The 26,553-nt window shown below is 44.9% G+C and overlaps 1 protein-coding gene across 5 annotated transcripts in view; it reads left to right on the forward strand.

The window, feature by feature from the left end:
* The window catches only part of PDE5A (phosphodiesterase 5A), a 959,918-nt gene that overhangs the window by 554,693 nt on the left and 378,672 nt on the right, over window positions 1-26,553 (forward strand). For all 5 annotated transcript variants that reach the window (XM_069630677.1, XM_069630678.1, XM_069630675.1 and 2 more), the window contains exon 7: window positions 6,455-6,522. In XM_069630677.1, coding sequence (XP_069486778.1) covers window positions 6,455-6,522 — 68 coding nt within the window. The remainder of the gene's footprint in view (window positions 1-6,454; window positions 6,523-26,553) is intronic.

A 26,553-nucleotide genomic window follows, 5' to 3' on the forward strand; every position in this document is an offset into this window, starting at 1 on the left:
GTGGTTCCTGAGAGGGGATTTCAATGACATCATGTGCAACACCTTAGATCGTTCGCACCTTAGACAATGCAACCCGAACCTCCCCACGAAGCTGTTTAACTTTGTGTCTGCCCTGGGTTTTGGTGATGTATGGCGGGAACTGCACCCGGGAACCAGAGGCTATTCGTTCCACTCCGGGGCACATGGCTCCCTTTCCAGGCTTGACTACCTATTTGTTCCACAAACAGACCTGTCTAATATGCTCTCAGCAGACTTGCTCCCCCGGGGGGTTTCGGACCACTCGCCTCTCCTGGTGGAGAGGCGACTGCAAGAAACGGCCCCCCCTAGAACGTTGCGATGGAACACTTACTATTTAGGCAGCTCGGATTTGGTAGACCGCCTTACAGAGGCCTCAATTGAATACTTTGAGATTAACGGTTCTGACGAAACCGACCCGATTGTGCTGTGGGAGGCCTATAAGGCCGTGCTGCGGGGAGAGATAATCTCTTGGACAGCGAACAAAAGAAAGGAGAGGCTGCGGAAGATAACTGAGGCAGAGGAGGAGGTAATCCACAGGGAAAATGAGCATACCCTAGACCCTACCCCGCAGACCCACATGTCCTTACGCTAGCCAATGCCAAAGAGGCCCACTGGGAATCCAGAGCCCAGATATACGAGCTTGGGGATAAAGCCGGTAAGCTGCTGGCTTGGCTTGAAAGGAGGGATGAGGGTCGGCGCTCGGTCCGTGAGATCATCACCCCGCAGGGCGAGATCTGTCGGTCAGACGCCGATATAGCAGAAGCCTTCGCCCAATTTTGTGCTGAACTATACCAGGCCTCGGAGCTACCGCTGGACCGGACCCTCCTCGATGAGGTGGTGCACCCCGCCCTATCGGCTCAGCAACGCGAAATGCTGGACTCTGATCTCACTGAGGCCGAACTGGTAGGAGCCCTGGGACAGCTGCAACCGATGAAGACCCCGGGCCCAAACGGATTCCCCATAGAGATATGGCAGAAACTGGGAGGCAATAAGGTATCACCTCCCCTGCACCAGATGCTGCTGGCCGCGTTAGAGCGGGGCTCCCTCCCGGACGACCTATGTAAGGCCACCATAGTGGTCATCCCCAAGCCTGATAAACCCCAATAGCAATGCGCGTCTTATAGGCCGATCTCGCTAATCAACGGCGAAGCCAAGGTCCTGGCCAAGCTCTTGGCTAACCGACTACAACGGGTAGCGGACACACTTATACATCCAGACCAATGTGGCTTTATGCCTCATAAGTCAACCAGGATGAATCTGCACCGACTCCACCTGGCGCTAGAACGGGCCCCCATCCTTGACACCTCATTGGCACTTCTGGCAATAGATTTTGAGAAGGCATTTGATTCTGTCCGTTGGGATTGCCTTTGGGAAATCATGGCCCATCTGGGATTTGGAAAAAGCTTCCTAGGTTGGGTGAAATTGCTCTATACAAACATCCGGCCAGAAGTCAAAGTGAACGGATGGACCTCCAGAGCCTTTCCCCTAGGTTGAGGCACGTGGCAGGGCTGCCCCCTCTCCCCTCTCCTCTTCGCCCTCGCCATTGAACCACTGGCACTGTGGCTTCGTCAAAGCAGATCGTGGAAGGGATTCAAATGGCCCGAAGAGTATGAAGACCGCATATCTCTTTATGCTGACGATCTTCTACTATATACCTGGCTGACCCAGCTCGGAGCTGCCCCATAGTAACCCAAATGCTAGTCACTTACGGGGAATTCAGTGGGTTGAAAATTAACTGGAAGAAATCCGTAATGTTCCCGGTGAAGGGGGGGAGCAGGCCGAGTTACCAAGTTGTCCATACCGGCTGGAACAGCAGGGCTTTAAATATTTGGGGATTTGGGTAACACCTGACCTCACTAGATACACAAGACACAACCTCCAGCCGATCATGGATAGGTTGGTCAACGACGTCCATCATTGGAAACTCCTCCCTCTGACCCTCATGGGGAGATCCGCGCACTTTAAAATGATGTCACTACCAAGATTCCTCTACGTTTTGCAGAATGCCCCGCTTGCGATCCCTGCCCCCGAATTCAATCGTATAGAAACCCTTCTTAGGGAACTCATTTGGGGGGTAGGCCGCTCTAAGTACCTTGCACTAAGTACCTTGCAGAGGACAGTCTGGGAGGGTGGGATTGGCGTACCCCGTCTCCAGACTTACTATTGGGCTTCACAACTCTCGGTGGTCAACGACCTGCTTCATGGGGATCGGGCGCTACCTCACATTAGGGCAGAAGTGGAACCCATACATGGTACGGACTTGTTGCAGGAACTGTACCAATCTCATGGTAGGCCCCCCCCCCCGCTCACAATTAAGCTCACATTACTACGGTCTGGAGGCAGGCACACGTGTTTGTTGGGTGGGAAGACAAAATAACAGCAGCACAACCCCTATTGCACAACATCAATCTGAAGGAAATCGAGAAATTTGAACCATGGCCACGCTGGGTAAGAGCGGGAATCCTTAGAATTAAAGATATCCTAAAAGATGGGAAACTAACCTCATTTGAAGACATCCAGGGTAGATTCCAACTGCCCAACACCGAGCGGTACCACTTTACACAACTGACCCACGCCCTCCGAACCCATATGCCCCCAGGTGATTCAATCCCTTACTACACTCCGATCGAACGCAATATGTTACCCGAGTATATCCCCAGCAAATGTACATCCACTCTCTATAACGCTATCACCTCCTTCGCGACTCCCGAGCTATTGGGATTAAAGGCCAAATGGGAAAGGGAGGTGGGGGAAATAGACCCTGAGGACTGGATCCAGGTCCTAATGCACCCACGGGAGGTAGCCATCTCCTCCAGACTTAGACTGGTGCAACTTAAAATCCTGCATAGGGTGTACTACCCTCGAACTCTTTTATATGGCTGGAGGAGAGTAGTGAGTCCGAACTGTCTTCGCTGTGGAGAGGAGGAAGGCACCTTCTATCATATCCTCTGAGCATGCCCCTGACTATTGGATTGCATGCTGTGCGGAATTGTCCAGAGCCCTTACTTGTCCTGTTGAACTAGATCTGAAGGTTTTAATATTGGGGTTCTGGACATGTCTGAATCCAATAAAGGGGAGAAACTGCTATTGAACACTGGCATGGCCCTAGTGAAACGCAACATTGCCCAAAAATGGGGAGCGCCCAACCCTCCGACACTGGAACAATGGATACTCGACATGGACTCATGTGCCATGATGGAGCACCGAGTCTATCACGCAAGAGGATGCCCGAATAAAGCATCCAAGATATGGGGGAAATGGGAAGAGACTGGGCCTTGATGTCCTGAAGCAGTGGTGGCCTCCACATGAACAGAAGGTGGGTGGGATGGGTGGCCCGCGACCCATGGCGATGTGAGATACCAAAATACCATGTAAACACATGACTGAAGAAGCTGTACTGGAGTGCTCTTAATGTGTTGTCCCCTTTTTTTCGTTGTTTTGTTTTTCTTGGCCCCCAATTTGGTGGCCGTTTTGGTTATGTCAAAATTCAATAAAAATGTTTTATCAAAAAAAAAAAGTGGCCCAATGGTAGCTTCACCATGAGTACATTACTTGTGCATGACTGCAAAGCATAACCTATCTACAATGTGTGGTACTTGACTGCTGTAGTCACGTGTTAGTGCCAGATAGTGCTGTGCTTCCAATGAACCACCTACAGCACTGCAATCTTGCACATCCAGTGTTGTCCAACTGAACACTGCTGCTTATTGGAGCTTGTTATAGATCACTCATGTTCATCAATTGCTGGTGGCCTTGCTCCATAGTACTGCACAGTGCCATGGTACATAGATGAAAATGGAGGCCCACACGGACATTGGAATGACCCTATCACCAATTGTTTGTCAGAGTTTAGCCATGCATCATGGATTGCCTGTGCCCTTTACAAACAATATGTAGAACAAATATGATTGCAGCACATTGGTGGTAAAATATGAATGCACAGATTCATAGCTCTGGGTTTCACCAGAACAACAGTAACACCGTCATAGCATAGCGGCAGTTACATTACTTCCACCAGCCTGTGCAGTACCCTATATGTATTGTGTGTGGTAGCAGACCGCTGCAAGAACATGTTGGTGCCATGATGCTTAATACATCAATCGATTGCCTGCAATACAGTAACTATGTACATCCAATGTTTAAAGCATATGATAATCCCACGGTACAAAGATTAAAATGGTGGCATACCGATGCACATCAGAATGGCCCCCTCGCCAAAAATCGGTCATTGTTTAGTCATTCATCATGGAGCAGCCTAATCCCTTTAAAAAAGAATAGCAATACTTATGAAATGCAGCACGAAGTTGGAACAAATATTAATGCACTGGGCAAAGTAGACTAAAGGAGCTCGTATGGCGAATTCTACAACTCTAGCCCCAACTTGCATTGTAGTCAGGATTTTACAAAATGGCTGATCCAATGCACACAGAAGCCATTTTGCTATTTTTTTTGGGAAGTTGAAAGCTTCCTCTTCGTATTGCACATCTCCCTCTTTAACTTTATCATCAGTTTTACTATAGGATCGAGAAAGGGCAGTGTTGCATTGTTTTTGTTGTGACAAAACATCTTTGTCAGTGTTTAGCCATGCATTAATTGTCCCAGACTTAGAGTGACATGATTTTCAAGAGTAAAAACCAGGACAGCCAACAACATAAATGAAGGCCTATCGCCCTTATAAATCATCCCCCCGCATTTTGCCCCTAAATTCCTGCCTGCCCCCAATCCCACCATGTCTCCGATCCCACAGCATTTCCAGCAGTGATTTGAATCAGGATGTATGCATGTTAATACAAAAGGAGCTCTTGCTCTGATTGATATGACAGGCACGGTTGTTTATCAGCTTCTCAACATGTTTCTGTGGCACAACCAGTTAATGCATGTGGGTGATACCTGAAAGTTGGGGTGTTCGAGCCCAAACTGCCATATCAAAATTCTGAAAAGGTTATGATGTATATTTACTTTATAATTGTTGGAGATTATGATTTAGTTAAGATGTCAGCATCCCTTTATCCAAAACCGGGACACGATTTTTTTTAATTAAAAAAGCTCTTGGGACTTGTGGACAGAGCACACAATCCCAGGATATTCACGGCAACACTGGAGCATCTGATCACCCTACCCAGAATGCATAGAACCATATATCAACTACATGTGGTACTGGCCAGAACAAGCAGCATCTAAAAAATAAATGCACTTAAATGCATAATTCAACACATTTCTCCCCAATATAGACAGTTCCATTGTCAGCACAAAAGTGAAAGAAACATCACTCTATCAGGCAGCATGAAAAGAAAACCTAACCCCTTTTAAGCAACATTCAGGACCTGTAGAAAAGAATAACAATACATAGGTGGGAACATATCAATACACTAGCCAGGTCAGATCAACAGAGCTCTTACAGGTAACAGTCTACAACTATAGCCCTAACTTATACAGTAGCCCAAGCTTTTACAAAGCAGCTAGTCCTATTTAGTTAAAAGCCATTTGCAGGGAGTGGCAGGCCTCTTATTTGTGTTGCATAGCTCCCTCTTTAACTTTCTCCGCTGATTTAGCCTGTGATTGAGGGAGGGTGGGTGATGTACCATCATTTTTACATGCACACAAAATGTGTGTTTTTAGCCATGCATTACTTGCGACAGACGGAATAGTGTCACCTATTAACCACATGTGGTACTGGACTGCAAACGCATTATGGAAACACAAAATGCACTTAAAAGCATCATGCAACAACAGCAGCACTGGCATTTACAAAATGGCTGCTACTGTTTGGAGATGAAGGAAGGATTGCGGAATTTGCTTGGGCATTACGGCTTGGGAACGTATATCCTGTGTTGTTTAACAACACGAACAGAGACAGCCATAAGTAATGACATAAATAATAACAAGAGGACAATGTAGTGCAGTACTGAATTGACTCACATATCAATGTACCAAGCTGCAGTGAATTTAAACATGACTTTAAAATCTTACTTCACAAAACTCGGTCCTGTTCAGATAATTCAAATGGCTCTTACAAAATGGCTTCTGGTGGAATTGAGCTTTCAGCAAGAAGCAGACTCCCTGCTTGACTGGGCAGTTAGCTTGTACCTGCAATAGGCTGGCAGAGGTCAAACTCTCTCTCTCTGCATACCTAAAAAGGCCCTATTTATCAAATGTTAACGGTGAGGCGTATCTAGTACTACAATATATAATAAACAGCATTACTCCACGTTCCTCAAAAACTGCATATAAATATTGTGGAAATGCACAATGCAAAGCTCACGTTCTGTACTTGTGCATGTGCGTAAACTAAATGTTAGGAGGTGTCCATTTGTTATGCTCGTGTTTGTTAACTATCTTGTCTTGTGGCATCACACGTCTTTTTGCACAACGTACATTCTGCCTTTTGCAGGGATATCTTCCTTCATCTAACACACGCCTGTACTGCCTTTTTCAGGATTCTTTTTCCAGCGTGTTTCACATGGAATCTGACGAATTGGAAGACCCGGCCAATGCTGCCAAGAGGTAAATCAGCACCACCCTTGCATATGTGTCATTCCACAACAAAAATGAGAAGAACACAAGGGTTCCTCCTTTATCTTGAACTGAAAGGAAATTATGTCATAAAGTGCTGCAGTAAAGATTTCTTTAAACAGGAATGCCCTCAAGAGAGCGGTTCCCGAGCACACTATGACAGTGGCACTGTGGTCGAACTGTGCAATTCCCAAGGCCTTGATAAAAATAACTTCATCAAAACATATGTTTTAACATCAACATCCTTTCTGAAGGTCTGGGTATGATTAAAGGGCTTTATCTGTGTTGCATTCTGTGTATACTGTGCCAAAGAAGCAAACTACCCTAAATTCACAGTATGTTCCTCTTTTCAAGTGGATCTCAAATTGTCTTGCACAAAGCATTTCTTAAGCTATTTTGTTTCATTGTTGGGTCAAATCAAACTAGTGATTCCCTCTTTTGGCTTGTATTCAATTAATTTGATTCCACAAAATTGTGCGCTGAGGGTCTGCAATGTTTGGCTCTTCAGATGTGTTGAACTACAACTCTGATCAACCCTGGCTAGTATAGTGAATGGCAAGGGATCATGGGCATTGTAGTCAAACACATCTGGAGAGCCGGCGGTTGCACACCCCTGCAGGAAACAGATGACGTTCTTGGCAAAATGGGATTTCATGGTGGACAAGTGCAGCAAGCTTTTTTCCAGTGTTTCTGAAATATGTTTAGACCGAATCCTGAGGACACTGACACTTTCACAACTTGGAAATTGCAGCTCAATTATATACCTCTCTTGTTGTCTATCAGAAGACACCCAGAATCCCTGGGTGTAATATATCCCCTTAGTCAATAGCTGCCTATTTATAATTCTATCAGCTGAAACAGTTTAAGGGTAAACCAAAAAAAACGTAAAGTCAACAAACATTAGAAATAACAATGTTAACGTGTTAACACAATTTACTGCCGATGGAAAATGTGAAGAATATTCAATATAAATAAAACGTCATGGTGATTGTGCATTGACACGATGTTTTTGTTGGTTTAAATTAACCTTTTAAAAATAAATATCCTCCACGGATTTCATGTTTTTAAGGTTTAAACCTGAAATTAATTACAATAATATTATCTGTTTTTTTTTTTTGTTGTATTAGGTTTAGTTTGTCGTGTGTCTGTTCGTGCATGTGTAATGTGTGTATATTGTGGCATTTGTGAGTGAATGTGTGCCCATTGGATGTGGAATGTGTTTGACGTTTTACTCTGGATGTGTTTGCATGTACTCGTGTAAATGTTTGCTGTTTTTGTGTATTGAGGCGTGCTCATTATTTATGTCTACTCTTCCGTGTACTTTGAATGTGTGTGTGTATACATAAGTCATGACCATTGCAGTGTGTGCATGTGTTTGTGTGGGCGTGTGTATAATCCTGTGGGTAGGTGTGACAGCCTATGTGTGTGCCTGCAGCTATTATGTGTGCAAACTGGGTTTAAAATGTGTAGTATGTTTTAATCTGCATGTGTTTGCCTGCACTGTTTTGTAAATATGTTGCATATGTGTGTAGTCATGTTTTATCCATGTCCATTGGTGGCAGTTATTTGTGTACTGTAAATGTGCCTGTAAGTATTAGGCATTACCATTGTGTGTGTTTGTGTGTGTATGTGTGTCTGTGTACCCTGGCGTAACAGTGCTGCTGTGTGCATGTATACCTTCCTGTGCATATGTGGGTGCAACTATGACGAGTAAATGTCTGGTTTTGTGTGTGTGTATGTGTTTCTGTGTGTGTCTGTGTGTTTGTGTGCATTGGGTATTCAGTGTTTGTGTGTAGTGGTGTGTACATATTTGTGGTTTGTGTGCATTAATGTGTACTGTGTGTGTGCATTGGGGCATGCACTTTGGTGTGTATTTTCAAAGTGCATGTAGTTATGATGTGTGACCATTTTTGTTTTGTGCCTGTATGTCAGTGTGTGCATGTAGCTAAGTATGACCAATGGTTTCTGTGGACATGTATCTGTATGTGCATGTGTCTGGCTATGATGTTTGAATATGTAATGTGCATCAGGTGTGGCATATGTTCCGTTTTTTATTTTATAGCGTATGAGTGTTTGATATGTGACTGCCTAACCTGTGAGTGTATGGTGTAAGAGAGTATGTTGTTTGGGTGCATAGTGTAATAGTGTGTTATATGTGTGCCTGGTATATGAATGTGTGGCATAATAGTATGTGGCATAAGAGCATTTTCTTACTGGGCATCAATGCCATATCAAACTTGATAACTGTTATTACGTGACTGCACTAACCTACTTTGGCTTGCCATTATAGCTTTATTTTCTTACTGTGGCATGGTATTTTTGACTGGCCATCAAGCGTAAAGCAATCATGATCAGTGTTATTATGTGGCTATCCTGGCCTACATTGGTGTCAACCACGTGCTGGGTCAGAGATGTTGCTAATATCCTTATGTTCAAATCAACTCTTAAGCAATCAATGAGGAGTCTTGTCATTTCCTATATTTAGGGTGATGTAATTAAAAACACATAAGACGACACGTGTTTTGACCCAACAAGCGTCTTTTTCAAGGCATGTGTTGCGAGAAAAGAAAACTGTGTGTTGATAATGAGGCCTGGCGTAGAGGCTCTGTTGATTAACAACCTGATGGGCAAGCGAGGCCAGTGCAACGAGATGGGCAGCCTAAATATACAAAGTGACAAGGCTCCTCATTGATTGCTTAAGCGTGGATTTGAACATCATAAAGATATTAGCAACATCTCTGATCCAGTGCCTGGTTAATTCCGGTTCTTACCCAAAATCTACTCTAAACCTCCCTAAGAAGAAAGGGCACCGTCTTATAAGAACATCTAACCAGCAGCAGGATACACTACTTTCTATACTCTTGACCTACATTGGTGCAGCCAGTCTGGACATTTGTAATTACTTAGGGGAATACTGCAATGCATTGACTATGCAAGCATGGACATGTTTTCTAACAGTGTTATTACTGGTATTATGCACAAATCAAACATAAGTATGCAGGGACCGAAATAAGATTTAATGAGCAGGAGCTAAAAGCAATTCCTGGGTATCTCGCATCACCCAGGCAGGAGCTACCTTTGTGGAATGAGGAGCTAGTAACTTGTGAGTTACAAGTCTAACTACAACTTGAGAAGCAGACTTTAACCTTGTCTCGATTACATGCTACCCATTAAGGTCTAAATGTCTTCTCCACATGCCCGTAAGCTCTTTGGGACACATTCCCAAACACCCGGAGTAAAAATGTCACATGTATGTATGTACAGCACCAGTTGGTCAAATGCAGCTTCTGGTACTTCTTGGTGTCACGTTAATCTGCTAGGGTACAAGCAGCAGCTAAATAACTTTTAAAACAATTTAGAACCTAGTATGTTTTTGTATGGGAAGACTGGAATATATTGGTGCAACCAGAATCGATTTATATGGGCACAGCCAGTATAACAACGTTTTTATACTGGCATATATTGTGGGAAACTGAATCATGAAAATGCATTGGGAAATGCTCCTGTTCATTGTTGATGAGTTGCATCTATTGGATTTTTTCATGAGTTACCCTGAAAAACCGATTGGAAACTGTGCTTTTTATTCAATTGTTCATAGAAAGTTTGCTTTAAAATGCACCATGTTAACACATGTTTACCCATTATTTTAAAAGGTTCTCCGGAGGAGAACATTCCCCGACACCACTCTTGGTTATTTCAGGCTCCAGCATAACTGTGGGAAACATTTAAGCCCTTCTAATTCACCAGCTGCCAACTGAATTGCTTATTTCGCTAGACTAAAGGTGAGCTTGTCCTTGCTGAGGGTTGGCTAATGAGACAAATTTGGCTAAGAAATAATAATAGTTGGCCTGTCAAACCAAGGATCAATCATGTCTTTTTAACACTGTAAACTGAGGGACTGAGAAAGAAGCAAATATGGTATTGAGCCTTGGAACCTTACATTAGGCAAGGAGCAACAAAATCAACAGCACCCTTTGAAAGTTTGTTCATGATCATCAAGGGCTGACATCCAACCTGTACACATTTTTTCAAGTTACAGCAGCAAATACAGATTTGTCATTGAAATGGAAACGAATGGTGGGAAAGCCAGTGAAGGCTAGAGACTGGCTCCCGCCAAATGTCTGGCTCTGGCTCGACTCTAGGGTGTGTCTGTGTCTGAATGAAGAGCCAAATCAGAGCCAACCCAAGCACCCGGTATGCTGTCACTCTAACTCTCTGCTTTTAAAAAGATTTGAAAAAAGATAATATGCAAGGATTACACAACATTTTATCTTCGAATATATGCACGATTATAGTGTCCGCTGACTGATTTTATAATTGCCAGGTAACACATATTAACATTACATGTCTAATGATGCTTACAGTTCTTAAGCGTTTGAAATCGTGAATGAAAACTGCTTAAATGTGCATATCTTGTCATGCAATATATTATGAAGATTACTATGGAATACATTTTGGGTTGTATCTATTGTGCCGCTAACGCCTGATCTAGCCTGCCGGATCGTGCGTTAAGGCCATTACCACCCCGGGTTACCAAATCGGCAACCCGACTTGCTAAAAAAAGGTTTTCCCTTCCTAAAACGGGAAACGCGTGGCTTCACGTTGTAGGAAGAAAAAACCTTTACCAACATGACCACCATGAAAAGGGAAGGCAGGGCTCCATACGGAGTCCCTCTTCCTTTTCCATGACAGCCACTGTGAGCAGAGAGGAAGGTGTGGCTGCAACGGCACTAAGGTAAGTTTGGGGGGATAGGGGGATTAAACATTAAAAAAAGGTGACAGGGTGGGGTGAAAATGGCGGCGGAGGAGCCGGCTGTCAGGCGGCTTGGATTGCGGGCTTACACGGGCGATTCAAGCACGCATTCCTAGCCACCTGATTGGCTGGCTTGCCCCTGTCGGGTGCTAATGTATATTATAATGATGTTAACTATATCATCTTATTTTACTCTGTATATGTGATAAAATGTGCATGTAACATCTTTCAATGGCTCACCTTGTGCTTTGGCTTTTAGGACCAAGCCAGATCACTTGCTCAGCGCCAGCTCAGCCTGCAGTATGAATCTTGTGGCTTGCCCACTTCTAAGCAGAAGTGCGTTCCTTTTTGGAAGGATCTTCAATCTGCATGCAAAATAGCCTACACAGTAATATCCATCTGGTATGTGTTGCCTGTTGACAGGGGTGTTGCTAGGTCTGGAAAAGATCCGGGGACAAGCAGGATTCGGGGCTAGCTATAGCCTTTTGGTTGTAGCCCATGAGTTTCTATCCGGGGCTGCAACCAAAAGGTTAGTACATGAAATTGCATGCCAGCGCAAATGCTAGATGATTTGTATGGCAGAGAGGAAGGGAGCAGCGGAAACACAAGTTGCATTCCGCCCTCCTCTCTGCCATACAAATGAATGAAAATGCGCCGTGACATTAATGGAAGGCGTAAAAGCCTTACCCACGGTTTTGACGCCTTCCATTAACGTTAGGGCACATACACAATGTACTCCTCTGTGTTTAGTGATGGATAGTATAGTCAAAATTAGGTGGAACATGTGAAGAAATTGCAGTGGGTATTAATAGCAACACTGTGGGTCTAGAAGGCGGGCAACAGAAGACACATGGCAGGGAATATCTGTTAGGAGTACAGAGGGGTCAAAAGAAGAAGACAGAGGCTAGAATAACGAAATTTCAAACAAACAGGGTCCATACAATGGTGCTATAATATGATATGATAATTCATTCATATAATGTAAATAAATAAACAAATAACGCGTCTGTACACAAATGTTTCTAGAAAACCAATATGTAGGCATGTCCAAGCGCGCACAGTGAGCCACAACTTGTGTTGTTTTTCCTGCAAACGAAGTGGTGCGAAATTATATTTAATAAGCTTGGTGAAAGGACCAATATCATATGGAAGGTCAAATATCCTGATTGGGTAAATATATTTAAGGAATCCACTGTAAGTAAACATACTGATGCGAAGATACCCCTGCTAGCCTTTGCCTGGCTTTTGTGATTGCGCGTAGTATGAGAGACCAGTGCTGTAGCACGCACATCTTGAGGGTGCAAGAGATAGGTCAGTTCAAAGGCAGGGAATGTTGTTACTGCATGTGCCTAAGGGGTCTTCACCATTGGTGTAACTCAATGGACTAAATGAGCTGTAAGGCACCTTAAAGAATCCTTGCCTTTTTATGGGGGAGACCAGGATAAGATCCTTTTTCATCTCTTACCATTTTTGAGGCGCCCAGAATAGTAAAAGCATTCTACCATTTTTGGATACATATACTTTCAGTATAGTTTTGCAGTCTTTGAGCTGGATGTTTTCTGTATACCCCCCTCATCCCACAATTTTAATTTTCTTTCCTGAAAATTACACATTTTTCAAAATGCAAATTGATAAAATGTCATATGGCTTAGGATATTTTTTGAAACTGAATGAAACATGATGTCAATTTCAGTGATATCCTCTCCGATAGGACACATTAACTGTTCATGGTTTTACTTTAGTTAATACATTACACACTCAGGGCTTTCCAATCTTCCCTTTCACTCCCACAAACATGCCATGTTCTCGAATAAATAACACCATCAACAAGTTGAATAAATTATGCTTTTTGGGTGTTTATTTATGCACTACCCATCAACATGCAAGCATGAACACCATGCCCTAACTCCTGCCGCAGGACACGGCGGGGGCTGGAGACTCGGCATCAAGAATACAATATAAACTGTAGCACACGTGCCCGGGATTGGGGAGGAGAGCAAGGGAGGTAATTTGTGCTGCTGGAGAGGGGGGGCTCAGTGGGTGATACACACAAATTGAGTAAGGTGAACGGGGGCTCTGCCAGACAGAGGGATTTGGCCATATATGTAAGAACAGTGTTCGAATATATAGTATTCCAAGACTGGAAATCACACATTGGTGAATGTATAGAATTGAACTTTGACCAGAACACACAGATCCCTGGGTATGTCTATCTCGCCATGGCCTTCTGTATGTTGGCCTCCAGGGAACGTGATTTACAGACTTCAATCGCCAAGTAGTATTGCAAGGTCAATTCCCATTACTTCAGTGAATGGGAGTTTTGGAGTGCAAAGCTGAAGAGCTCGAGAACTGCTTGATGACAAGGCAAGGACTTTGGGGTGGAGAAGTGGACCATCAGAGGACTGAGGAGGCAGCAGCCTTTAAGACCTGGGGGTGGAAGATGCTGAACTGAAAGAGAAAGCTCAAAGACCAGAGGTCCATGGAAAAAGTAAACCTGAAGACTGGAGGAAGGTGCAGTAAAAGAGAAAACCTGGAGATGAAGGAAGGAGCAGTGAAAGAGAAACCCCAAAGAGCAGAGGAAGCAGCAGCAAAAGAGAAAACCTGGAGACAAAGGAAGGAGCAGTGAAAGAGAAAACCCAAAGACCAGAGGAAGCAGCAGCACAAGAGAAAACCTGGAGACAAAGGAAGGAGCAGTGAAAGAGAAAGCCCAAAGACCAGAGGAAGGAGCAGTGAAAGAGAAAACCTGGAGACGAAGAAAGGTGGCCTGAAAGAGAAAACCCAAAGACTAGAGGAAGGAGCAGTGAAAGAGAAAACCTGGAGACAAAGGAAGGAGCAGTGAAAGAGAAAACCCAAAGACCAGAGGAAGCAGCAGCAAAAGAGAAAACCTGGAGACAAAGGAAGGAGCAGTGAAAGAGAAAACCCAAAGACCAGAGGAAGCAGCAGCAAAAGAGAAAACCTGGAGACAAAGGAAGGAGCAGTGAAAGAGAAAACCCAAAGGCCAGAGGAAGCAGCAGCAAAAGAGAAAACCTGGAGACAAAGGAAGGAGCAGTGAAAGAGAAAACCCAAAGACCAGAGGAAGCAGCAGCAAAAGAGAAAACCTGGAGACAAAGGAAGGAGCAGTGAAAGAGAAAACCCAAAGACCAGAGGAAGCAGCAGCAAAAGAGAAAACCTGGAGACAAAGGAAGGAGCAGTGAAAGAGAAAACCCAAAGACCAGAGGAAGCAGCAGCAAAAGAGAAAACCTGGAGACAAAGGAAGGAGCAGTAAAAGAGAAAACCTGGAGACCAAGAAAGGTGGCCTGAAAGAGAAAACCCAAAGACCAGAGGAAGGAGCGGTGAAAGGGAAAACCCTGCAAACAGGGAAAGTCAGAACAAAGGAAACAATCTAAGATCAGAGAAAGGCAAGGTGAAAAAGAAAACACAGAGACTGGAGGAAGGTCGAATTAAAAGCAAAGTTCAGATAGTGGAAGAAGAGGAAGTGAACGAGAACACCCTGGATGTGCAAGAAATTGAAGAGAAAGAGAAAACTTCAAGAACAGAGGAAGAAAGAGACAAAGAAAAAAGTGAAAGATGAGAACTCCTTAGAGGAGGAGGACAGGATGTGCAGGGAAGCTTAACCCAAGAGGAGGAGAATGGGGTGAAGCACCTTGTTCACTGAGGAAAAGGCATTGCCTTTGGCCAGTAAATGGGCTAAGACCATGGCAGAAGTACTAAGAGGCTGATCAAAGGGAAGGTGATGAGAGGAAAGGCTCAATCCCAAACTGCAGTGAGAGGAAATCTTGGCCGGTGCTGAGTGAGGAGCAGGAGGCTACTCTCTCACTGGTGAGGAAAGGTGTACTGCTCGCCGATCAGACTTGTAAGCAGTGCCGGATTATCCATTAAGCCAAGTAGGGACCGGCCTATGGGCCCCACTCCTTTTAGGGGCCGCGCAACAACATATCAAAATAAAGTGATGCAGAAAATGAAAAACGTATCGGAGGGGGGCACATTTCAACTGCTTAGCGGCCTCCACATCAGAGATGAGAGAGAGAGAGAGAGAGAGAGAGAGAGAGAGAGAGAGAGAGAGAGAGAGAATGACTAGGTGGGTTTGTCTGAATGACTGATCCTGTGTGAGTGAGTGATTGAGTATACTGCGGCAGAGTGGCAGAGAGTCTGTACGCATGTGCACGGGTGTGTGTGTGTGTGTGTGTGTGTGAGGCCTGCATATCAGCAAGTCTGTGTGTGTGTGTGTGTGAGCATCTGTGTGCATGTGGTGCATGTGGCAAGGATGACATATAATGGGGGCAATACGGTGGTTTGAAGTGACGAGTATGACATGTAACGCAGTCATCAGCATCATGGAAGTGAAACACATTTGCCGCGCAGGCATATATTTAGGAGCCAGCATATTTTAGTGTTAAGAATGACATTTCCGGTGCACCACTGTCTGAATTAAAGTGGGAAGGATAAGATATATTGTAGGCACCCGTGCGATTTAAAGTGACATGGCTGTCAAAATTGTTTAGCGTAGAAGTAAAAAGAGCAGGACATTTCGGTGCAAATACGTTAAATGGTTCAATAGTTATAAGGCTCCAAAAAATGTGCTTTCCACTTTTTGCATTTGTTTTGGCAGAGGGAAAAACACTCTTTTTCTAACGCTCACAGCCCAATCACCAATTTTATTTTGAGGGTGTGGGAAAGCGAGTGAAGAGGTGCTTTTGTTGGTTTGGTGGTATTCCAGCAGTATGTTTTATGGGTTAATCATATAGTGGGTTCCCTCTGTGACAGAAAACTTGTATATGTCTACCATGATGCTTTGCAGGAGATGAGACTTTTCAAAAGCAAATGTTTGCCCTTGTGACTAGTGAAGTTTTCTTTTGAAAATAGTGAATAACCCTGAAAAGGGAATATTTTGACTTAATTTGTTTTATTAAACAAATAGTAGCAGCAGGCAACGATTTCTATTCTTTAAGCAGCTTTGCTGCTCGCACATGAGACGCAGAAGTGCCAATGCGGGCAGGGCATGGCCGTCTCTACATTTGCGGATGGGAGCCAAAGGAAAGATGCCTGCAGGTATTCAGCATGGCACCATTGCCCACTTGCCTGAGGTGCAAGAGAAGATTGTCCTTCCTTTTCTGTTGTTTGTGCTTGCATGGATGGGATGTATATGGTTTGGCTGTGGCACAATTGTTCGCGAGTCTCCCGACCAAATTGAAGCCAATTTTGCTGTGGACAAATCTGCCCAAATTAAAACCCCTCACCAACCCATACACCCCCACCCACCCCCTACTTACCTTTTAGCCGCCCGCTCATCTTGTAACCCTGCTGTGTCAGATCCATCCCTCCTACGCAGGTCAGATCCAACGTCGCAGGGTCTGCTTTTTTATTTATTTATTTTTTCCATCCCCCACCTCCCAACCTGCAGAAGCAGGGGAAACCCCTGCTACCCCCCAAAAGCCATCAGTACCATACATGGGGAGCGGGGGACACCCCCACAACCCCTGCTCCCCATGTTTGGTAGTGATTACCCACATTGATCGTTTACAAACGATCAAATGGTACTGGCCGAATTCGGCCAGATTTACCATACGATCATTTGTAAATGATCAATTTGGGTAATACCCTTGCATGAGGTAGACACATTGTATGTATGTGTTTGTGTTTGTGTGTACAAGAGCTGCAGAACAAGTGTGTGCATGTGTGAGAGAGAGTTTGCTTGTGTGTTTCATTGTGTGAAGGTGAGTTTGCATCCAAGATAGTTTGAATGACTGGGTGGGTGAGCATGAGTGATTGAGATGTAGGCGAGTGACTGAGTATGCTGCAGGCAGAGTGGCAGAAATTCGGCTCACGTGTGTGTGTATGTATGTGTGTGTGTGTCTGTGTGTGTGTGTGTGTGTGTAAGCATTTGTATGCGTGTGATGCGTGTGGCAAGGGTGGCAGCTAATATTGGCACCAACATGATTTGAAGTGACAAGGATGACATATATTGGGGCACCATTGTCTTAGTAGTGATTCAAAGTTTCAAGTAAGTTCTGGCACGTATTAGTGTCACCAGCTTGATTTAAAGCGTCAAGAATGACATATGTTCCATTTTTTAAAAGAGGAGTTGTATTGTTGACACCAGTGTGATTTCATGTGAACACGATTTCCTATATTGGGGACACCAGCGTGATTCTACGTGGCAATGCTCAGCTTTACCAAGGGCACCAGAGTAATTTAAAGTGAAAGGATGACATGTTGCCAGCCCCAGCATTCTAGAAGTGATTTAAAGTGACAATTCTGGCATACATTGGGGCACCAGCATGATTCAGAGGGACAAGAATGACATACATGCGTTTAAATGTGTCACTGCTGACCTATATTGAGAACACCAGTGCCATTTCAAGAGATGAAGACGATATATACTGGGGCGACAGCATCATCAATAAGTCATACCTCGACATGCACAAAGCATGATTAAAAGTGACAGTAATGATATACATTGAGGGCATCTGTGTTCTAAGAGGGATTTCAAGGGTGAAGGATGGCATACATTTGGGGCACCAGGATGATTACAAGTTGCAAGACTGGCATATATTGAGGGCATGAGGATTAAAGTGACATGGATGACCTATGTTGGGAGAACTCAAGTCGTAGCAGTGATTTCAAGTTGCACGGCCTGATTACATCGAGGCTACAGGTGTGGTTGAGAGTGGGAATAATGGCATACATCAAGAGCATGTTTGGGATCTGCTTTAATATATCAAATGAACATATGCGGTCACCAACCCACCCATCAGAGTACTTGGTGGTGGCAAGAGTTCAGTCATGCCCTCCCTCTGTGGCTCGGTCATGGCAAGTTCACAGTAGTGTTTTTCTCTTGCAAGTGAACTCAGCATTGACATTTACAAAGGGAATAAGGGCTGGGGTATCCGCTAGCCGGGATTCTGTGCAATTTGTCTCTATCATATACAAGAGTTTGGTGGTGGCAAAATCTCCCAGCGGTCGGATGCCTTATTTATGTGAGTAAACGTGTGGGCGGGGCACTGGCATGACTGCTTTGCGATACGCTTTTTGGTGCACCGTTGATGGACACCTAGGCGTCAGTGATAGGAGATAGAGTTTTTAGACTTCAGATCAATACCTTTATCAGAGCCTGGGTCGATAACCACCAAATCAATTCACAGATGGAGCTCGTCCGAGCAGCAAAAAATCAATACAACTAATCTTTTTTATACTGATTTTGCAATGAAAAATGGCATTCGGTATTAACATGCCAGATATATGCTTGTGCAAACCTTTGGCAATTTCAAAGGACAGTTATGAAAAACCTCATGAAGAAATAGGCACTGGGCACATACAAATGCAGCTGAATGTGGGTAGCTTTGCAAGTCGGCAGATAGGAGAACTGAGAACAGAGCCACCGTGGTGCTCATTTTCTAGAAATTAGTAATTTGACTGCATGGAATTGTTTCATTTACACCGTAACGTAAATGACTCCCTGCCCCCAAGCGTTCATCCTTTGCACTGCGGGGTGCAAATGTAAAGGGGAAAAGGCAGCATACAAGCATGTACGCCACCTGTTCCCCTCCACAGTGCAAAGTGAGTAATCAATGCCTGTCACACTGGCATGCCGGGCTCATTGGGAGCATGGCAAGCGGTGCTCCCAATTGAAATGAAACCCTCCCCAACATGCAAATCCATGCCGGTGCAAATGCTGTAGCATTTGTTTGACGGACAGGAAGGAGGTGGTGGAAACGCAAGTTGCGTTCGGGCCTCTCCTCCCTGCCATACAAATGCTTGAAAATGGGGCGTGATGTGAATGAAAGGCATTAAAACCTTTTTACACCTTTCTTTCATGTTACGTCCCCAACGAGCAAGAGCTCCTATGTGTTTGCCGACCACAAGTAACATGTAAGTAAACATCTAAGCAAACATTTTGTGTGCCACAAAATCCTTCTCGGCGATATGTAAGCTGCAGCACTCTTCGTATTTCCCGGAAATGTTGCTGAGCATGAACAAGTGCTGCGGTTTACACGGAAGTGGCGTCAGGGATGCTCCTCCTCCCACTTCACCCTATACGACCAGAGGTCGAAGTGGGCGGGACCGGCCAGGAGCGGTGCTCCCATACTTTTTATTTTTAAGTTTCACTGCTCCTATACTTTGATTCTGAAAAGAAACCATTCTGGAATGGTTTTGTTTTAAAATAAAAGTGTAGGAAGAAGTTGAAGCTTGTACTTCAGTGCACTGCACTGAACATTCCCTTAAATAGCAGGTGTGTAGGTTTGGGTGTCTGGATTGTGTGTGGGAGGGGGCACAGCGAAGGGGTTTGTGGGCAGCTGGGGCAGGCCAGCAGGGAACATAGTTCCACTACTTCTTCTCGTACACTTCGACCACTGGTTGCGACCCGTGGCTGCAATTTTAAGCCATGGAAATCACGACTGCCAACCATTTCTACTCCCACCTTATAACTGCTGAACCCAGATGCATGCATTAGTAATGGCCGAACCCCAAACCCTCACCCATAATGATAGGCTCACAACTTGTTTCAAGTGTTGGCAATAAAAAGGCCGTAGGATTTTATTGTACAGATATGGGTTATGACAATAACAATATCACATATCATGATGGTATCATACTTTTGGGCACCAGGTCCTGAGGTTACCCCCTCGGACCCGTGCCGCCTTCTTGTGTCCCACAACTTGTTGTGGGCACCGTACAGTGCCTTGTACTTCTTTTTGTTCTTCTCCCCTTTTGTAGGGTGGGTGGGTTCTGTGGTAAAGAAGCAAGAAGATTTGGAAGACACTGAGTAAACAGTGAACCTCCTGTTTGCTTGGGTCCCCGTTCAGGGTACACAAACAGATTGTGTTTACTCTGAGCATGCTGCTCTCATTTATAGGACCTAGGGAGGCCCTGGGTCTTTGTTGTGTATGTGATGGGGGCCGCTGTTGTCGCAGCCCCCGGCCGGATAGCCGACTGTCTGACCCCCTGGTGGGGGCAGATCTTTGAACCTGGGCCCTGCCTGATGGTTGTTTCCTTGTGGCGCTTTAGCACCTTGCTGTTTGGAGGAAGGGTGCGATGACTGTTCGCACCTTACCCTTCTGTGGTTTTTGTGCTGCCGAGACTACGTGTCTCCGTAGCTGGGGGGAAGGAGAGGAGCAGGCGCGGGGGGTTGGGGCTGCGCCTCTCCCAGCAGCCGATGGTAACAGCAGTTACCCTGCCTCGCTTGTGGGATGCCCATGCAGCATTGCCCAGAATGAGGGTGATAAATAATTGTGGGCACATTGTCAACTTTACACTCATTGTTTCCTTGCTTCAGAATTGGGACCTGGGGGACATATTCTATGCTCCATGTAAAATAAGAAAATTGTCATTCCTTATTTGCTCCACATTCTGTTTCTATATCCATATTAGCAGATAATATGGAGCAAATAAGAACAGTCTTTTTCAGTCGCAGAGTGCTACATTTCTTATTTCACAGGGAGTTCAGAATCAGTCCTTGAGTGCTCAGAGTTGGCCAGCACTCACCTAATTGTTGATTTATAGATGGAGTGATGGCTGCATGCCTGCTATCTTTGTCTACAGGCATTGTTATGTAGGTGTTGTTCCATGTGCACAGGGAGTGGCTATGCAAATTAAATAATTCCTATTGCCTGTGTGCATGTTTTGTTTTACCAAAGCAAGAACAAAGAAAGTCAGGCCCTTTGCATGTGTACCGCCCTATAGGTGGTGCAAATACCCAGTGCTAGGGAACAGAAGACTCCCAAGGATCTTCCTGTGGACCAATGCATGGCACCCGGTACACGCTGCCCTCCGTCTCCTCCCAGGGGTGAAGCTCTGGCCACGTTTCAACCTGCGGTCATATGCAGCGCTGCACTGACCACATAAGCACCAATGAAAAACTGCAACATACAAAGCATGCTGCCACACCCCCAAACACTGCTTTTATTTTGTCAATGTAGCACACACCCCAGGCTGTGCCTGGAACACTCTCTGTGCACTTCACAAACCGCAGTGCAGCCGGTGGCTGCAGCTTTATTAATATCCCATTTCTGGGGTTTTCCAACTGGGTTGTGACAGCACACAATGCTTTTGTGTCTGAGAGGGTAGAGGAACCCACGAGCGCATAAATGAAGAAACATGCGCCAGGAGCTATCCACTACTACTGGATACCAACCAGCCTAGTAAATCCAGGTGTTCCTTCTGGGAATTGCCACATCCAGGTACCGTGCAACATCAACTAGTTATGACTGGTGGTAGGAATACCACTGCTGCACTCGTCCATCAATACTCATGTGCCCCTGAGTGTGTTAATAAAAGTCCCCCAAAAAAGTCCCAGTTCACAGAGGAATGGGTTCTTGTAACCCCTCTCCACCTCGCATGACACCAATAAAAGCATGCACCCTTCCGCATCAGTGGAACCTTGCATTCTCTAATAGCCACCTGGGTGCTTTTGATCAGATTCACATATTGTCTGCCGCAGATAGATCATTTGTTTACCCAAATTTGACAAAGCTCGAAGTTTTTCTTCACTTCCCAGTGATGTTTTTTTCTGGCAACATTCTGGCTGGATACCATTTTTAAAGGTACTGTCATATTTCTTTAGCCAACTTTAGGCTTTCTCTGCTGTTGCAGGTCCAGCATTTTGGGCTAAACTGTCTGATTTTTAGGCAAGAGCTGCAGTATTTGAAAGACCTACTGTAGACATTAGTTATGCCAGGTTTACATCATTTGGGGATTTTACCTAGATTGTGAACTTTGCTATCCACACTGTCTGCTTTTGAGGTCCAGATGCACAACCTTTGTGGCCAAGATTAACACTTCTTCTGTCCATACTGGGACACTTTTGGATAAAGCTTAACGCAGTTTCATGGGGAGTTTTATGTAATGTTGAGGGACATTTGTGATTCACTCAATGCAAAATGGGGGCCATTTGACAACCAATGACTCGAAATATTACATTCAAATTAGGTCTCTGTGTGTTCAGTGCTGGAGATGTGGCAGTTTTCTATTTGGGAGGTTTGGTCCATCTCACTTGAGGTAGGTGAGGTGGTAACACTGTTTTGTTAAATTTGTCAAAACAATTAAGTCAGTAAAACTGGTCAAATACCACCCAGGGCTTTTTGTAATCGCTTCCCACTACCACCATTCGATTGGTGGAACCCCACGCTGGAGTTGGAAATTCCTGTGCAGTCGTTTTGTATTTGTATTTGTATTTATTAGGTTTATATAGCGCTTCACGCCAACGCGCTTTACAATACAACAACAAGAATACATAGTAAACAAGAAGCATAAAGTTACAAAGACCTGGAACAAACCATCAAAAACAGTATGTAGATCAATTGACCAGTTGTAAAGGAGGATTAGATAAGAGGAAGAAAAAAGGGAAGTAGAAAGGCAGGTCAGAGCGGGGGAAGTATACAGAGAAAACAGGAGGAGGGAAGGAGGGATAAGAAAGAAAGGGAAGAAGAGGAGAAGTAGGAAGGAGGGTAGAGATAAAGGAGGGAGATCATAGGAGAAGGAGGGGAGTTAGGGCAGGGGTGAAGAAGGAAAGATTTCAAGGAGGCACGGAAAGAGGGCTAAGAGGAAATGGTCGGCTGTCTCACTGGTGCATCTTCGGTGCAGGTCGCATTTAAGCATGCTTGTTAAACTCGGCCAACATGGCATAGGGTCATATCTGCGCCAGGATATAACTGCAGACTATAATTTCGCACTGCAGGACCGGTTGCGCCACAATGTTACTATTTGCTCAACTATATTGTTATCCTAAGCACTAATAAATGCAGTGCTTTGGATGACAGTATATTTCAAAGGAATTTTACGGTCTGAAATGCATAGGCCCAATGTACATCTGCATCCAAATTACAATGGCCCTCATTACGACCCTGGCGGAAATCGTGGCGCAATATGCACCATGGAGCACGGCGGAAAGCTGCCGATAGCGCCATGGGGGTTGGCGGATTTACCGCCCCATTCCGACCTTGGCGGGGCGGTAAATCCCCATTCCCCATTTTACCCTTCCCCATTCCCATTTTTGCCCCATAGGGTATAATGGGAGTGGGGAAGGCGTTAATTGCGCCACCGTAAAATACGGTGGCGTAATTAACAACAAGGTCCCGTAGCGCCATGGATTTCTCCGCCCGGAAAAACCAGGCGGAAAACGCTCCATGGCGCTACGGGAACTCGTAGTAGGGCGGACGGGTCCGCCGCGAATAACGCTGGCGTAAACCCACTCCGCCAGGGTCGTAATGAGGCCCAATGTATTGACTCAAATTGTCTTTATCAGTGAATAAATCAATGGTGGTGCTTATTCTCGAGTTGTACTAATGTCTATTTCAATTACAAATATTGGAAACCACCAAGTGGACATTTGGGTGTGCAGCCCAGACCCCTGGCTGATCAGTCAAGGTTCTTCTTCTTTGTTTGTCCTAATTTCGAGTGCTCTTCGCAGAGGCACCTTACATTGGGTTTGTACCCCACTCAGAGATTGAACTTTTTTCTATACAAGAAATACAAGAACATAAAACAATAGCTGTGCACACTCACTGCTCTTTATTTAGTATATTTCAGCCAAACACTACGTGCCCGGTAGCTGGGACCGACAGCTCCATGCACTGAGCATCTAGTGCTTGGCTTAAATATATTGTCACAGAAACAATGCATTTAGTCGTGCTTAGGCTGAGGATATATTTAAGCAAACAGTAACTTTCCAGCGTGGGCATGTCCCTGCACCTTGTTGGCCACATTCAACAGGGTGTGCCTTAATGGGGCCTGCACCGAAAAGGTAAGTGCCAAACCTGCTCCGCCCAAAGATGGCGTATCGCTCCACGCTGTCCTCCTTCCATTAGACAGGGACCACGTAGAGCGTTTTTGAGGTGTCACCTGTTGTGGACTCCACTGGATTATTAATGCTATGGCCATGTAAAGTTTCCCGCTCAACCTCCCTTCTTCCCCTTTCTCTGATGGCTGTTGAATGTAACAGCGGCTGTCCGGACCTAGGCAGTATGCTGTTATATCAATGTAGTAGACAGTATCATGTGCTGCGGCTGGTTCTTCTTCCACTCTTTCCATCTTGGCTTCTGCTTTCATTTTGTATCTTCCTTGCTGTCCCACGTACCTTTCGTAATATGTATCACATGCTTTCTAGGACCAGGGGGACTCGCGGCGCGAATGAATGCTATATGCAAATAATTAGGATTGGACTGGCGTTCACACAGCAAGAGCTTTTTGCTATCTTCAGTTTTAGAACTAGAAAATGAGATAGTGATTATAGGCCCAATTTTGTCAGTGTCTGGAGAGGACACAGGGGGCAATGCTGAAAGAAGTGGCAGCCAGTCCTTTGCGCTTCCCTTTGCAGCAGCAATTCTATGGTGTGTAGAAAGGTTGATACTGGGTCAAGGTAAACAGCCTCGCTTTCATCCAGTCGCAAAAGCAATTTATATTTATGAACAAGCTGCCACACTGGGGCATTGCATGACTTTTTTCCGAATGCTAATGAGAGTTTTTTTCTTTGCTCTTCTGGGATGCAGCAGCTCATGTGAGTGTGTTACGATAACGAATGGCGCCCCGGAGCTTCCCCTGATTGGTGGCTTGAGAGCAAGTAGGAAGCAACAGCCACAATGCAGAAGTTTTACTGTGAGAACTTGTTAGCATTTGAAGGATCTCTGAACTTCAGCCCTTGTTCTGCGGTCTTGCACATCTTAGCCACCCACGGCCCACCCGCTGCTCCATAGCTGGGACCATCACTTCAGCAGCGCCGGAACTGGATTGCAATTCTCTTCTCTTTTTGAAGTTTATTTGGCCTTATTTGGGCTTATACTGAACTATTAATGAAAACTTTGCAGATGGGAATGTATTAAAATTAAGAACGGTTCATATTTTAAGATACACATACATTGGTATGATGTTGTCACCATCTTAAAATTAAGATCATGTGTCTGTAGAAAGATGCAAACAAAGGTGAGATATTTAGTTTTACACAGGGTTGTGAAGTCTTAAAGATTTTTTTTTTTATTGTAGACAGGATTCCTTAATTATAGAATTGCACAAGGCCAGATGATTTTGTCTGGAAGTTGGTGTAGACAACTTGGCCAAAGAATGACTACTGTGTTTTGTGGACTTTTGGATATAAGTCAGGGTGCACAGTTCTTTAGTTTACTGTTTTCTTCCTGTAGAGCATTGGCCCAATCAGGATTTTTCCTGACGCTTACATCATAGTGTCAGGGAGACTCTGATTGCATGAATAAACCTGTCACTCAATTCGTAACACTACTTTTGACCCCCTCTCTTCCTTCAGCCCCCACGGCCCTGCTGTGTCAGACTAAGTCGTGCATGTGGAGGTTTGCCGGGGTGTCAGATATTTCTGGTAACGTTTCATCTTGCATCTATTTGTAGAGCAAATTTCCACAATTACTCTGCTGTGGAGGTGCAAGATGGTTAAAGGCATGCAATGAATGTGCACTAATGGGAGAGTTTCAGTGGAAAAGGGTGGAGTAGGCATATGGGCCATCAAGCAGAGCATGCTCACTGCAGCATTATAGCTTTCAGGGCTGTTCTCTTGTTGGTGTGGGGCTGCCTGGGATCATCACCTCATGACAGAGCCATTTTACATCAATTTGTATCGCGCTGCCGTGAATCCTAAGGCGTGAGGGCGCAGACAAAAACAAACAAATACAGAGAACAAGAGAGGACAGAGCCCCGGCGGGTTGGTGAAAGCCTTTGATGAATGTCATTTCAATGGTCAGTAGAAGAGCCAAGTCTTAAGGGCTTCTTTTGAAGGTCGTGAGGGTGGCATGTTGTCTGAGGGTCTGCAGTAATGAGTTCCAGAGTTTGGATGCGGCAATGAAGAAGGCCCCGTTCTCAACCTTCTTAAGTTTGCATCGCGGAAGTACCAACAGGCTCTGGTTACATGATCTTAATGACCTGCTACTAACCTTCTCTAAAATATGGTCTTGCAGGTACGTGGGCATTATGCCCGGTCTACATTTAAAGACAATCGCCAGTAATCGTATTTTGGATCAGGCCTCGACAGGGAACTAGACTAGGGCACACCTACCCTCAGAAACATGATCCCTATCGGGCTATGCCTGCGATTACTCGAACGGCTCCATTCTGGAATACCTGGAGTCTGTTGGAGTCAACTTTGCTGAGACCGACCAGGAGGCTGTTGCAATAGTCAATCTTTGCCCCAACTATAGCTCTAGCGAAGGATTCTGCATTAGGTTGCGAGATGAAAGGTCTCAGGTAGTTTCACATAATAGACGGAAGCGACAATGTTACTCACGTGGGCTCTCATGTTTAGCGACTGGTCTAAT

Source organism: Ambystoma mexicanum, chromosome 6q, assembly GCF_040938575.1.
Source record: "Ambystoma mexicanum isolate Mex_15411 chromosome 6q, UKY_AmexF1_1, whole genome shotgun sequence".
NCBI lineage: Eukaryota > Metazoa > Chordata > Amphibia > Caudata > Ambystomatidae > Ambystoma > Ambystoma mexicanum.